Raw genomic sequence first — 14,287 nt, 5'->3', positions numbered from 1 at the left:
CAGAATTATTAACTTCCCGTAGGGTAAGTTATAGTAATCGTCCAAAAATCGAAATCAAAATTTTTACATTTCTCGCGTTTTGAGAGGTTTCTGAACATTTTGGCGCATACTTCAGAAAAAATGGATGGTGTGTGTGTGTGTGTGTGTGTGTGTGTTGTTTTTATGTCCGCTTTTTTTCGTCCACGTTTTCGGGCGCACGGATCAACCGATTTGAATGGTTTTAAAAAACATTCGATTCCTATCGATAGGGAGATGTGCTGATTAGTTTTTTGCAAAGGCAGGTCCAGCCGTTACGGAGATATGGAGCAAAGAGTGCAAATAATAGAAAGCGAGTTTTTGAGAGAACGGATCAACCGATTTGAATGGTTTAAAAAACATTCGATTCCTATTGATAGGGAGATGTGCTGATTAGTTTTTGGCCAAGGTAGGCCCAGAGGTTTTGGAGATACCGAGCTAAATTTAAAAAAAATGGCTGTTTTTGAGAGAACTAAGCGTCCGATTTAAATGATTCAAAGAACTTTCTGCTTTTTTCAACAAAACAATTGATTTTGGAAAAAAAAATTTTTTGTTTCTAATTTTTTTTCAAAAATTTTTTTTTGTAATTTTGGACTAAAAATTCAAAAAATCACCCAAGCTAAGCACAGTCTAAGCGCCACTCTGGTAGAAATGTTTACGCAAGTGCGTTTAGACTGTTTGTGTACTGGAGCACTTTTTCAATTTTGTGAAATTATTGAAAAATGTGAAAATGCCGCCAAGCTGAGCACAGTATAAGTGAAAATGTCGCAAAGAATTATTTGCAAATGCGTTTAGACTGTGACTATGCGGGAGCACTTTTTCAATTTTGTGTAAATTTGGCAACTATTTTTTTTTTGGAATTTGATTCGAAATGAAATGACGATTGTTAATGTTCTGGAGATGATGAATTGATTTATTTATAATTAACTTTCCATAGGGTAAGTAATCGCAAAAAAATCGAAAATGAAAATTTTTATATATCTTCACGTTTCAGAGGTTTCTGAATATGTTGGCATACCTTGGAGAAAATTGATGTATGTGTGTGTGTGTGTGTGTGTGCGTCCATGTGTGTGTGTTCGGATACAAATTTTCGTCGACGATTTCGGGAACACGGATGAAGCAATTTGAATAATTCAAAAAACATTCGATTCGTATTGATAAGGAGACGTGCTGATTAGTTTTTGTCAAAGGCAGGTCTAGCCATTCCGAAGATATGGGGCAAAAAGGGCCAAAAACGGTAACTCAGTTTTTAAGAGAACGGAGCGTCCGATTGGAATAATTCAAAAAACATTTTACTTATATTGACAAGATGAAGATTTGATCAAATTTTCATGAAGATAGGTCTAGCGGTTTCGGAGATCTAGTAAAAAAAAACTAAAAAAAATAACATTTGGCGGTCAACAATAATCATTAGACATTACACATATGCATATCAAATTATCAGATATTTTATGAGATTTTAACAATAAGTATAAGTTTTGTTTACATTCCTATGGGTTCCGTACCAATGTTTTTCCGTTAGACAGCGACGCGGCGCTTACGCGCTTTATATTTTGTCTCTATGCAGTTAAGGCAGTACGATTGCTTTGAAAAAAAGTTCAGATCTTCCAAAATATGTCAAAATGAAGATAACATTTTTTCCAAAAAAAATTTTTACAAAAAAAAATTGTTTAAAAATTTTTTTTAAAAAAAAATTTTTTTTTCAAAAAAAATAATTTTTTGTCCAATTTAAAATTTCTAAAAAATCTTATTTTTTCGAAGTAAAATTTTTTTCAAAAATGTTAATCGTTTTTAAAAAAATAATAATTTTTGGCACGGGAAGTTCCAGCAATTTGCCTTAAGGCACGATGCCTTAATTGCCTTAAGACAGAATTCCACTTACAGCTAGTTTGCAAATGCGTTTAGACTGTGACTATACGGGAGAAACTACAAATATTTGATCACAAACCATTCATCAAAATATTTAATCTATTACACTTACTAAATTAAAGCTACAAAAACATCCTCACACACACACTTAGCTCTTTTTTTTTAATCAATCTGTCCCTTATGATTCATATACCCGTTGCCTCCGCTCTCGCCTCCGTACCGTTTTCCCGTTCCTCCTCCACCAGCTCCTGATTTGCTCCTCAATTTGGCGCAGGCCACCAGGAGGCAGGCCGTCACTGCTCCGAAGCAGGCACAGAGGGACGCCAGGGCTGCACTCAGGACCGACGTCCTTACACATGTCTGGTTGGGGGCTGGAGTCGAAGAATTCGACCCTGGTGATAGAAATAGAGGTAAATAAATTTTGTTATTTTATTAACTTCCCGAAGAAGAAGTTTATGTTTTCATAAAAAAATCCGATTCGCTAATGTTATGTTTTCTCGACGTTTCAAGCCATTCTGAATCGAATGAGACCAACATTTGGAAAAAGTATGTATGTGTGTATGTGTGTATGTGAACAGATTTTTTGCCGTAAATCGACGTTTTCTCAATAACGGTTGGACCGATTTCAAAAATTTAAAAGCCATTCGATGTATATCGGTGAGGACTAGCGTTTGTCAGTTTTGTGTGACGATCGCCCGAGACGTTTCTTTGTAAATAGCAGAAAAGTGAAAATTTTTTCGTCCACGTTTTAGCCCGCAATTCTTAATCGATTTTGAAAATTCAAAAACCGTTCGAAAGATATTGGTTGGGAATCGTGCTGATTAGTTTTTGGTAAAGATCGGCCGGGCCGTTTCCTTGTAATAAAGTTTAAAAAAAAAATTTCGGCGATTTTTATTATAATTTTTTTGACGATAGATACCATAGTCTTTTACTTACTAAAATATTACGGCCCTACGACAACTCGTTTAGCTTTAAAAATTCGTCAAAGTTTGCAAAAATCAGTATGGTCTTTTTGGCATTTGTCAAAATTAGACCTTTGATCGACGTTTTCTCAAAAACGCCTGAACCGATTTCAGAAATTTAAAAGCCATTTGATGTATCTCAATAAGGACTATCGTTTGTCAGTTATGTGAGACGATCTGCCAAACCGTTTCTTGGTAATTTGAAAAAAAGTGTTAAACTTTTCGTCCACATTTAAGCTCAAACTACCGAATCGATTTCAAAAAATCAAAAACTGTTCGAAAGGCATTAGTTGGGAATGATACTGATTAGTTTTAGGTGAAAATCTACCGAGCCGTTTTCTTGTAATTAACTGTTGAAAAAAAAATTTAAGCCGATTTTTATGGAATTTTTGTTAGCGATATATATCATGGTCTTATAGAACTTACTGTAATATTACGGCCTGACGACAAGTAGTTTAATTTTAAAAATTCATCAAAATTTGAGAAAATGAGTAGTTTTTTTGACGTTTGTTAAAATGAAAATTAGATGATTTACTTGGTATAGAGTGTTCGTTCGTTTTCAATAATGTGTAATAAATCCACTCGAAATACTTTTAATCACTCATAAATTAATTTGTTTATTGTTGATTAAATAGATTATTTACACATATCGGGAAGTTCATGTAACTTGCCTCAAGGCTAAATACCAATACCAATTAGTTTGGATTAATTTTATATAAAAATAATGTAGTAAACTTTGTTAAAAAAGCAAAACATTTATCATAAAATATTTTCACCAAATAATAATTCTTCTGCATTCTAATTTTTTCTTTTGCTATTTCCATTCGAGAATTAATATTATATCGGGTAGTTCGATTAGCATATTATTACTTTTACACAATTATATAATCGTGTAAAAGTAATAATATAATACTAAATATTTTTTGTTGCTTAAATACATTTGACGTCACTGATATATTATACACTCTAAAGTTATTTCAGGCTATGGAAAAATCAGATCAAATGTATTTTGTTTCGCGTATTGTATATTCCTGATTTACGGCCAAAGATTGTCGTAGTAGAAATATGACCCCTTACTATTCAATAAATTATACATTGGAGCTATTCACACTTGAACACAATTTCATTGTTCTGTATCTTCGAAGTAATATTCTTGTATTTTCTGAAAAAAAACGTATACTTAAAAGGTCATAAAACTGTCTGTCAGACGAGAAAGCGACAGCTTCCTTCCCAAAGCAAAAACGCAGTAACATATTTAGTACCAGTTTAGGGAAGTCGGATATGACAAATCCTGTGAAACAACTCCACTCGGATCCACTCCGAGAGAGGAGTTGTATCTGAGTGATAACTCCGGAGTGAGTTACCCATCTATATTTTATATTAATGGTATTTAACTAATTTGTTTTTTTTTGTGCAGATTGTATCTTTTACCCACCGTCTCTAGTGCTCTGGTCATCATCAGTTTCTCCTTCGCCTTCTTGCAGGACTCGAAGTGCTTGGAAAAGGCTGATGTTTTCTGATAATTTATTACTATTGTCCTTGCTGGTGCCATCACCACCATTACCATCTGATAATGGTGATTGTCCTTGATCAGAAGTTGGTGGTATGGAGGTCGTGGAACCGATGAGGGAACGTTTTTGCAGAATTTTGGTGTTTCTCCAGTGACAGGGCTGAGTCTAAGGAATAGAGGTCAGTGAAATATTTATTGAAGTAAAACTTCTTTAGGCGCGATATGGGTGTAAAAATTCATTAGGCGCGACACGGGTGTAAATCCGTACAAATGCAACGAAAACGCCAACGTGTAGTTGAACACTACGACGCCGTAAGCGCTGATGTCGCGAGTATCCACTCCCGTCATGTCATGCGTAAGTCGAGCGCTAAACCCTATATGAACTTGCATTAATTGAATCACGTTTTTTTTACAAAAGAAGAGGTTGCTGTATTATGTCCTCATGGAATAAGACTTTTCTTGTGTCATGGAATATAATAAATTTATATTGAATCTCGGTGAAGACAAAATAATATCTACTGCCACGGATATTTATGTAGGTTGCCATGCGACATATCAACAATCATACATTCGTCAGCAGTTTCACAAAAATCGGTTTTTGATACCGGGGCTTTGCCGTATGAAATAATTTTAGTTCTGAATAAATTTTACATAATAACAACTAATATTGATGTGAGTGATGGCTTAGCTAATGGTTGTGTAGGAAAATTAGTGTACATGGAACGTGGCGATAATGATGAACTTCTACGTTTATGGTTTGAATTTCCTGGTAAGATAGGTAACAAAATTAGGAAGAAAGCTTTACATCATATTCAAACTCTTATTATCAGTAGGACAGCTGTGCCGATGCTCAGGAGATCTTATTATTATTAAAAGATGATTTTTAAAATTCAAATATGATGTTTTTTTTATTTTTATCTTAATTGCCTACTCATACAATATTAAAAGTTTTACTTCAATCGCGTGTGATCCTTACGCGCACTCTTTTTTAATATATATATATATATATATATATATATACATATATATATATATATATATATATATATATATATCTTCAACAATGTTTCAACGTCGAAAAAACTATCAAGATATATATCTTATATATAAAAATGGAGCTCTCGATAAAATGATCCGCTAAAACTCGAAAACGGCTAAACCGATTTGGCCAGTCTTAGTCTTGAAAAATTCGTGCTAATCAGTAAGTTGTCGGAAAGGTGAGGTATTATTTCAAAATCGCGTAGAAACTTTACATTTTTAATTTTAAAGTTATTGTAGAAGCGTAATTTGAATAAAACAATGGACGGTGGCTAATACGTCAAATGTCAAACGTTTTTGACAGATGATGGTTCATTACGTTTAACAGGATGTTTTACGTGAATATTATTTAATTATGATTAAATTGTAGTAAGTAATTTTGTTAGTAGTTTTATTTATATACAAAAACGTTTTGATGTAAACAAATTGACGGCTTAAAATATATTTTAAAAATATAAAGCGTTGTAATACAGTTATGAAATTATAGGATGTTATTTCTTAATATTCGTACTAAATTATAAAAATATGAAATCAAATGTTTCTAACAGAAGAAACTAAAAAATTGCAATGCACACTTGCATATTCTTTTTTTATTAGTTGCGAATCGACGGTTGGATATGATATGAGAAGTACTTTTGAAAAATGTTTTAAAAATATACAATATTATACTAGAGCTATGAAATTTTAGTATGTTATTACCTAATATATGTACTCAATTATAAAAATATAAAATCAGATATGTTTCTAACAAAATAAGCTATAAATGTGCAATTTTGTCAACAAATGCACTCTTGCGGTTTGATGAGTATTTTGAAAAATATTTAAAAATATAAAACGTTATACTAGAGGTACAAAATTTTAGTATGTTATTTCTTAATATGTGTACCAAATTATAAAAATATAAAATCACACATTTCTGTAATTCAGTAAAATCATGTAATAGGGCTGCAAGTTTTACTACAAACTCAATAATATCAACTTTTTTGAAATGTTAATATGAAAATGCATTTTTGGCACTCTTTTTTTGCAAATCATATTTTTCTCAAACACGGTGCTTTGAAAGATCTAATTTGTACAATTATATACTCATTGGTATTTATAAAACTGGTAAATATTTATAAAATTGGTAAATATATACTTGGATCGGACTATTATACCATGTTTTCTGTAGAAAGTGTATAAAATATCCAGTCTGATTGTATTGACAAAATATAGACAAACTAATAGAGTTTATTGTTTTTATAATACCTCATTGTATATAGCATTCAAACAACACATCCTTATACACTTAAAGTATTAATATTTTTGATTCTCTAGAATATATCTTACTTAGCAAAACAACGTTTGCCGGGCCAGCTAGTTAAGGAATAAATACTAATAATAAAATCAAAATCATAAATATTAAATTTGCTCAAATACTATTATATAACAATTTAAAAAAATCAATTTTTCATACCGGACATCGACCATGGCACATTCTAACATCACATTCTATATAAAGAGCTGGAGAACCGGTAAACCTAAAAGTTTTCATATAGGCAAAGACCTGGAAAATAAAAATTATTAAAAATCAAATTTAGAAATTAGATTTCTAATAATCATTGACAAATATTTTTAGTAATTAATTACTTACCTGTGTTTCAAACACACCACTATCAGACCAAGATCCTCTGAACCTTGATATAAGTTTGTCATCTACTGGACAACTGAAAATTAAATATATTTTGAATTAATTTGTAAAATATTAAAATCATTTTTAGTATTTTTTATCAAAAAATTATTAACTTACCCATGTTCATCTATCATTTGAATTCTTTTATTAGCTCCATTGTGGGCGTAGCAATCGTTGACGACCAAATCAAAACCATCTAAAATAATAGATTAAATTTTTTTAAATTTGGTTTTAAACATTTTTTTAGCATACAATTAATATGGAAATTATCATTTGTTCAAAAAGTTATAACAAAAAAGTTGTAATTTTTAAGTTACTTAAACTGTAAAATAAATTTGTTCAAAATCGCAAAATTGTAAGTATTGAATGTTGTCCAATTTCTAATAGATTTCTTTGGCCATAAACCTAGATATATATTTCAACTTATTTTTTTTTGTTTGGTTTTCTGGCTTACCATATTTGCTTCTCATATAAATAATTAAAGTGAGAGGGTCCCCGACCCTAACCGGCCCTGCAACACGAGCCCCTGTAGTTCCATAACCGCTCCTGATTTCCATATAACATTCTGGAGGCGATAAAGTGAAAACTACTGGATTTCCAGTAGCTACCCTAAAAATAAAAAAAATAAAAAATACATAAATATTATTATACAAAAAAAACAAAACTAATAAATCCAAAAAATTTATATTTTAATAATTAATTTAATAATAATTAGATATTAAATTTATATTAGCAATATTGATATTGATATTGATATTGATATTAAAATAACACGATGATTCTAAGAATAAAAATATGAATTATAATTTATTTTTTATTGAAATTTAAATATTTGAAATTCGTATTAAAATTATATTAACTAGTATTTTTCCTTGCTACTTGTATTTTTAAAATATACCATTATATTCATATCAAATAATTTTTAATACATTTTACTTCTAACTAACAGTTCTATTGAATTTATTAGGCAATTCTGCCTTAACAGAGCTTATAGCACAGCGTTGTCACAGCAACGCTAATTTATGCTTGTTTATTGGTACCAGAAACTGTGAAAATGTCTATATTTGAAAATGTCTGTATTGGTAGTGAAAACTGTGAAAATGTCTATCTATTTTCCATGCGATTGGACGTATTTTACATATAAACAAACAAAAAATCTTATGATAACTGCACCATCGAAGATTCTGTTATCATAAGATTTTTTCTTAGCAAATATATAGACATTTTGACAGTTTTCACTACCAATGAACAAGCATAAGTTAGCGTTGCCATGACGACAATGTGCCATGAGCTCTGTTATGGCAGAATTGTCTTATTAATATTTGTTTTAGAGATTTCGTATTTAAAAATAATTGATAAATCATTTTAATATGATGAAGTCTAAGGAGAAATCTTTGTTCCACATATTCCTCATTTTAGTAGTTTTTTTTATAAATATGTATAGTATAATTTAGTATATTGTTTGTACTTACTCTACATCTAAAAATGGAAATGTAACAGTTTTCCAGAAGTCATAACCGTATTCGCAAGTTACTTTAAAATGTTCATCAAATTCTTCTTCAATTAAAGGATTGTACTGGACCGTCACTGTGTTCCACATGAAATTTTTCTAAAAAGAAAATAACACACATATAAGAAAATTAACATTAAATTAAATCAATAATAATAAAACATAATGTAAAGAAATACAAAAAAATGCAGTTCAGTTTATCATTAATTAACATTAACTAATTTGTAATAGACAAATTGAATTGTCTTGAATTTGGTAACAATACTTATAGAAATATGATCGTTAAAATAAAATTTATTCGTTTACAAGCAAGCCTTAGTCAATAATATATTTTTTACATAATTATTATTAAAATGATAATGATAATCAAAATTTAATATAAAAACATTTAAATTCATATAGAATTAAATTAAAAGTCAATTGGCAACCATAAAACTTGGTCTATCGCTTTGTCTAATAAAACAATTTTAATTATATAAATAATTCTAATATAATGTTTTAGTTATCATATAACTATCATTATATATATATATATATGTATATATATATATATATATATATATATATATATACGTATAAATTTATATTAATTTATTTTTTACCGTAGGATTTTTCCTGTTATCCTCATGATGTGTATTTTTGCCTAAAGTTCCACATCGATTTAGTTGGATATAAAATTCGTAGTAGTCTCTTCCTGTGCCATTTATGTACATACAATCAGGATCATAGGCATAACCTGAAAAATACATTTATATATTTATGATTAAATATTTATTTAATGAAAAAGAAACATATTTTAACAACAAGTTTTGGTCATCGTCAATAACAATTTCTTCTAATCGATGTATATTTAGGGGCCAGGTCTTCGGTAAAATAGACGATCCTTCTTTCTTGGTACCAAAAACTGTAAATATGTCTATATATGTTATAAATGTATAAAATCACAAAGATGCAGTTATGATAACATTTCTTTGGCGAAATACGCCTTATCGTACAGCGAATAGATTTTCACATTTTTTGGTACGAAGAAAAAAGGATAGCATTAGCGTTGCCATAACAACGTTTTGTTATCATCTATTCTACCAGAGAATTAGCCCCTAAATATCCTTTCATATATTAAAATACTAGTCTAATCGACGGTTATTCTTGTAAATTATAAACTAATCGGGCATGGCATCGTGCCTTAAGGCAAATCGAATGTTTTTTGAATTATTGAAATCGGTAGACCCGTGTTACCGAAATCGTCGACGATAATTTGTATCCGCACACACACATGCACACAACATACACACACATGCACAAACACACACACACATGCACACCACATACATATATTTTTTTCTAAGGTTTGCCAAAATGTTCAGAAACTTCTGAAACATAATGATATATAAAAAAACTCATTTCCGATTACTATAAATTACCCTAAGGGAAGTTGAAAATTAGAAATATTGAATTTATGTAGATCTCAAATCTTAAAAATATGTACTGAAATTTGATTTTTAGGCAGATTGCCAAAAATCTGTATATTATCTCTAAAGATCTGTAGAAACAAATACCAGTCTTTGATTTCGCAGAGGATTTCTCTAAATCGGGTAAACCGATTTTAAAAATTTAAAAGCCATTCGATGAAACTCGGTAAAGGTTTTATACGACTAAGCAGTTTCTTAAGTATTATTGGTATGCTCATAGAAGGCATTGATAAGTTGGCAAGAAAAAAGTAGCACCAACTCTGTGTCTATTATCCTCGTCGTCGTCATTGCATTCGCTTACTTAACTCTTGTCGTAGAATTATTTTCATATGATTGTGTTACATTCGTGATACGTTGTATTGTGCCTTGTATTGTTCCACTTGTTAACAAAGTTGTTATCAAGTGAAGACGACAGTCGACAGTCGACTTGATTTGACTCTCTTGCCAGGTTCTGTCCTGATGACCAACCGTGCCAAAACAATTGCCGTTCGACATTCTCATAATCAGTCTCACTGGTTCACATTTCAATTCAACAAAAAAATAGATAGATAGATATCATATCATATGGAGTACTTTATTATTAGTCCAGTCATTTGGTGCAAAAAAGGCTGTTGCCCGTACAGTACTCCGGGAATTCTGAAAATTGGCAATGTTATAGATTTCGAGGTGCTCTTTACGAAAATCAACTTTGCCACCTCAAGTTGCCGCCTCGAAATCTATGAGATTACCAATTTTCAGAATTCCCGGAGTACTGTACCGGCAAAACGACAAAATGACTGGACTATATGTCGTTAGTTAATTTCCAAAGAATCCACAATCGGTGTAATATAGAAATTATTCTCACTGGTTGACTTACAAATAAGATCACAAGTAGCATGTATTTATTGCGATTTCCTGATACAAACGTTAGGTAAAATTTTGGATTTTATTCTTCGACAAACACACCCTTTTCTAATTTTAATTAGTGAATTGGATTTTCAGACAAAAACATAAATTTGGTATTATTACTAATCATAAGCTAAGTGAAAATCTGGCCTAAAATTCTTGCTCACCTTACCAGAAAACATGACAGAAATCCTGTTACGAGAAAAAGAGGCGTCGTGTGCACAAGGCTTAAGTAAACTGTTTTAATTGTTTAAATTTTATTATGGTACTAAAAGTTTATCAATTTTTATTTATCTATTTACCGTAGATTTTTTTCTGTTATCTTCATGATGTGTATTTTTGCCTAAAGCTCTTCGTCTAGTAGGGACACATTAAGCAAAAGAAGAAATATTACGATTATGGAAATTGAAACATTAACATACATACATAAATAAATGTATGTATGTACGTTAGTACATTAGTTCATATAAACATACATGCAAAAATGCATAGACATCGTACTAGACGAGACTGAAGATCATAAGACTAGAAAAATATGAAAAATGTTGTATGCACTAGTTAATGCATTTCAATATTGACAGAATTGATGACTTATATGATGAATAAGAAGAAAAATTATCATAACTATGGTATTTATTAAAAAAAAACTGGTTATATGAATTATTCATTTTCCAGATAAATGAGGAACAATTTATAAAAGCCAGGATTCTAAAACAATCTAAACTAGTTGGTATTGGTATTTTGCCTTGGGGCAAGTTTTATGAACTTCCCGATATGTGTAAATAATCGACTAAATCCATGATAAACAATTTAATTTATGAGTGATTAAAAGTATTTTGGTGTATGGATTTATTACACATAGTTAACTCGGAGTATTGCAAATTTTCACAAATCAATAATTTTTATAATTGAACCAGTTTCCGTAGGGCTTTAATTGTTTAGTATGTTCATTAAGACCAAGTAATCTATCGTTACACCAAGTAAATCATCTAATTTTAATTTTAACAAATGCCAAAGGAACTATACTCATTTTCTCAAACTTTGATGATTTTTTAAAGTTAAACTACTTGTCGTAAGGCCGTGATATTTTAGTAAGTTCTATACGACCATGATATACATCGCGAAAAAAAAGTTCCATAAAAATCGTTCCATAAATTTTTTTTTCAACAGTTAATCACAAGAAAACGGCTCGGTAGATTTTCACCTAAAACTAATCATTATCATTCCCAACTAATATCTTTAGAACAGTTTTTGATTTTTTAAAATCGATTCGGTAGTATGAGCTTAAATGTGGATAAAAAATTTAACACTTTCTTCCAAATTACAAAGAAACGTCTCGGCCGATCGTCGCACAAAACTGAGAAATGATAATCCTGATTGAGATACATCAAAAAGCTTTTAAATTTCTGAAATCGGTTTAGCCGTTTATGAGCAAACGTCGATGAAAAGTCTAATTATAACATAACAAATGCCCAAAAAACGATACCAATTTTTGCAAAATTTGACGATTTTTAAAAGTTAAACGAGTTGTCGTAGGGCCGTAATATTTTAGTATGATCTAGAAGACTATGGTATCTACCGTCAAAAAAACATAAAGATCGTAGAATTTTTTTTAACCCTTTATCACAAGAAAATGGCCCGGCCGATCTTTACCAAAAACTAATCAGCACGATTCCCAACCAATGTCTTTCGAATGGTTTTTGAATTTTCAAAATCGATTCAGAATTGCGGGCTAAAACGTGTACGAAATTTTTTTCACTTTTCTGCTATTTATAAAGAAACGGCTTGGCCGATCGTCGTACAAAATTAACAAACAATAGTTCTCGTCGAGATACATCGAATGGCTTTTAAATTTTTGAAATCGGTCGAATCGTTTTTGAGAAAACGTCGATTTCGGAAATAAATCTGTTCACATACACGCACACACACATACACGCACACACACATACACGCACAATTCGATTCAGAATGGCTTGAATCGTCGAGAAAACATAAATTTAGCGAATCGGATTTTTTGATGAAAACATGAACTTCTCCTTTGGGAAGTTAATAAACATTGGAACTTCCTGAAATAGTGATCTCGATGGAAATATAGCTAAAATAATATGTCGTTTTTGAATTAAATTTTTCTAAAAATTTATCAATACTCACCGGCTGAGTATAAAAGTCCAGTGAATGATCCATTGAAACCTACACGAATTTTCATGTAATCATCTTGACATTCTGCTTCGATATCTAAAATTAAACCAAAAACATTATTTGTAATAAATAATTAATAATAAGAAATAAAATAATTCGTAAATAGCATGCTAAGAACCAACAATACAAAAAAATTTTAGCCTTGCAAGAACACCGTTATTCAAAAGATTTACTAGTTCTTCTTCCATAGATTGTTATAGTTTTTTTAAATATTGATATAAATAAACCTATGAGTACAAAAAGTTATAGAAATGCTTAGACATTAACAAAGTAGTTCTTTATTTCTACTCACGTTGTACCCTCGTATTATTAAACCGATACCGCCTATAATCCCTCTCCCAGCCCTCAACGGCAGCAGCGTGCGGCGGCGCCCTCCAAAGTTGCTCTAAGGAACTCCCGCTCCCAGTATCGGCTCCAGCTACTGCTCCGACTCCAGTAGGCGGCTGTTGCTGCTGTGACCCTAATCCTCCTCCTCCAGCTGGTAAGGGCTGGCCATGGGCCAGGGCGTGATCGGTTTCGGCCAGGATGTTGCTGCTGGGCCGAGATCGAAGGGGCGGCACTGGGATGTAGGCGTTTGGAGACTCTGGGAGGAAAACCACCTGGAGAGATAAAGGAGGATTTAGTTATGCTGATAGATTTGGAAATGTTTGTTACAAAGTTCTTGTTAATATTAATTTAATTTACTATAGATGTATTAGATATACAATTCACAATTTTACAATTAAATAACAAAACAACCAAATATAAAATACAAATAAAGGAGTGCTAAACTAATTTAATTTTGTGTCTTGATTTTATGAAACTTGATATTACGTCTTCGTTTAGAGCATCTTCAAAAGTTGAGGACTTGTTTATTAATTAGTAATTGCTTCAAAAGGCTTTACATTCTCTAATTGTGTTTTTATTAATTAGTAGTGTGTGGCATATTGCCTTGAGGCAAGATGCAGAGTCTTCCTAATATGTTAAAATAATAGGCTTAGTAAATATTAGTATAGGCGCGACTAGGGTGTAAATCCGCACAAATGCAAAGTGCGTCACGGCTGATAAGATAAGATAAGATAAGAGTGCCAATGATCCGTCATTCCCTCTCGATGATATCATTTCTATACGGGTCGATTGTGATTAGTCGTCGTGTATGTGAATAGAAATCTGTCGTTG

General features: G+C 31.1%; 1 protein-coding gene across 1 annotated transcript in view; it reads right to left on the bottom strand.

The window, feature by feature from the left end:
• Positions 1 to 2,046: 2,046 nt before the first annotated feature.
• LOC113389605 overlaps positions 2,047 to 14,287 on the bottom strand; it is a 58,422-nt gene continuing 46,181 nt past the window's right edge. The window contains exons 7-18 of the mRNA XM_026626625.1: positions 13,665 to 13,728; positions 13,422 to 13,589; positions 13,082 to 13,165; positions 9,179 to 9,312; positions 8,539 to 8,675; positions 7,521 to 7,675; positions 7,184 to 7,262; positions 7,028 to 7,100; positions 6,851 to 6,940; positions 4,468 to 4,522; positions 4,282 to 4,413; positions 2,047 to 2,276 (exon numbers count right to left, since the gene is read on the bottom strand). Coding sequence (XP_026482410.1) covers positions 2,047 to 2,276; positions 4,282 to 4,413; positions 4,468 to 4,522; positions 6,851 to 6,940; positions 7,028 to 7,100; positions 7,184 to 7,262; positions 7,521 to 7,675; positions 8,539 to 8,675; positions 9,179 to 9,312; positions 13,082 to 13,165; positions 13,422 to 13,589; positions 13,665 to 13,728 — 1,401 coding nt within the window. The remainder of the gene's footprint in view (positions 2,277 to 4,281; positions 4,414 to 4,467; positions 4,523 to 6,850; positions 6,941 to 7,027; positions 7,101 to 7,183; positions 7,263 to 7,520; positions 7,676 to 8,538; positions 8,676 to 9,178; positions 9,313 to 13,081; positions 13,166 to 13,421; positions 13,590 to 13,664; positions 13,729 to 14,287) is intronic.

The sequence above is a fragment of the Ctenocephalides felis genome, unplaced genomic scaffold, assembly GCF_003426905.1.
Source record: "Ctenocephalides felis isolate EL2017-DRISC unplaced genomic scaffold, ASM342690v1 CF-g0.4_SCAFFOLD_03573, whole genome shotgun sequence".
Taxonomy (NCBI): domain Eukaryota; kingdom Metazoa; phylum Arthropoda; class Insecta; order Siphonaptera; family Pulicidae; genus Ctenocephalides; species Ctenocephalides felis.
This window is presented reverse-complemented; position numbering and strand designations above follow the sequence as displayed.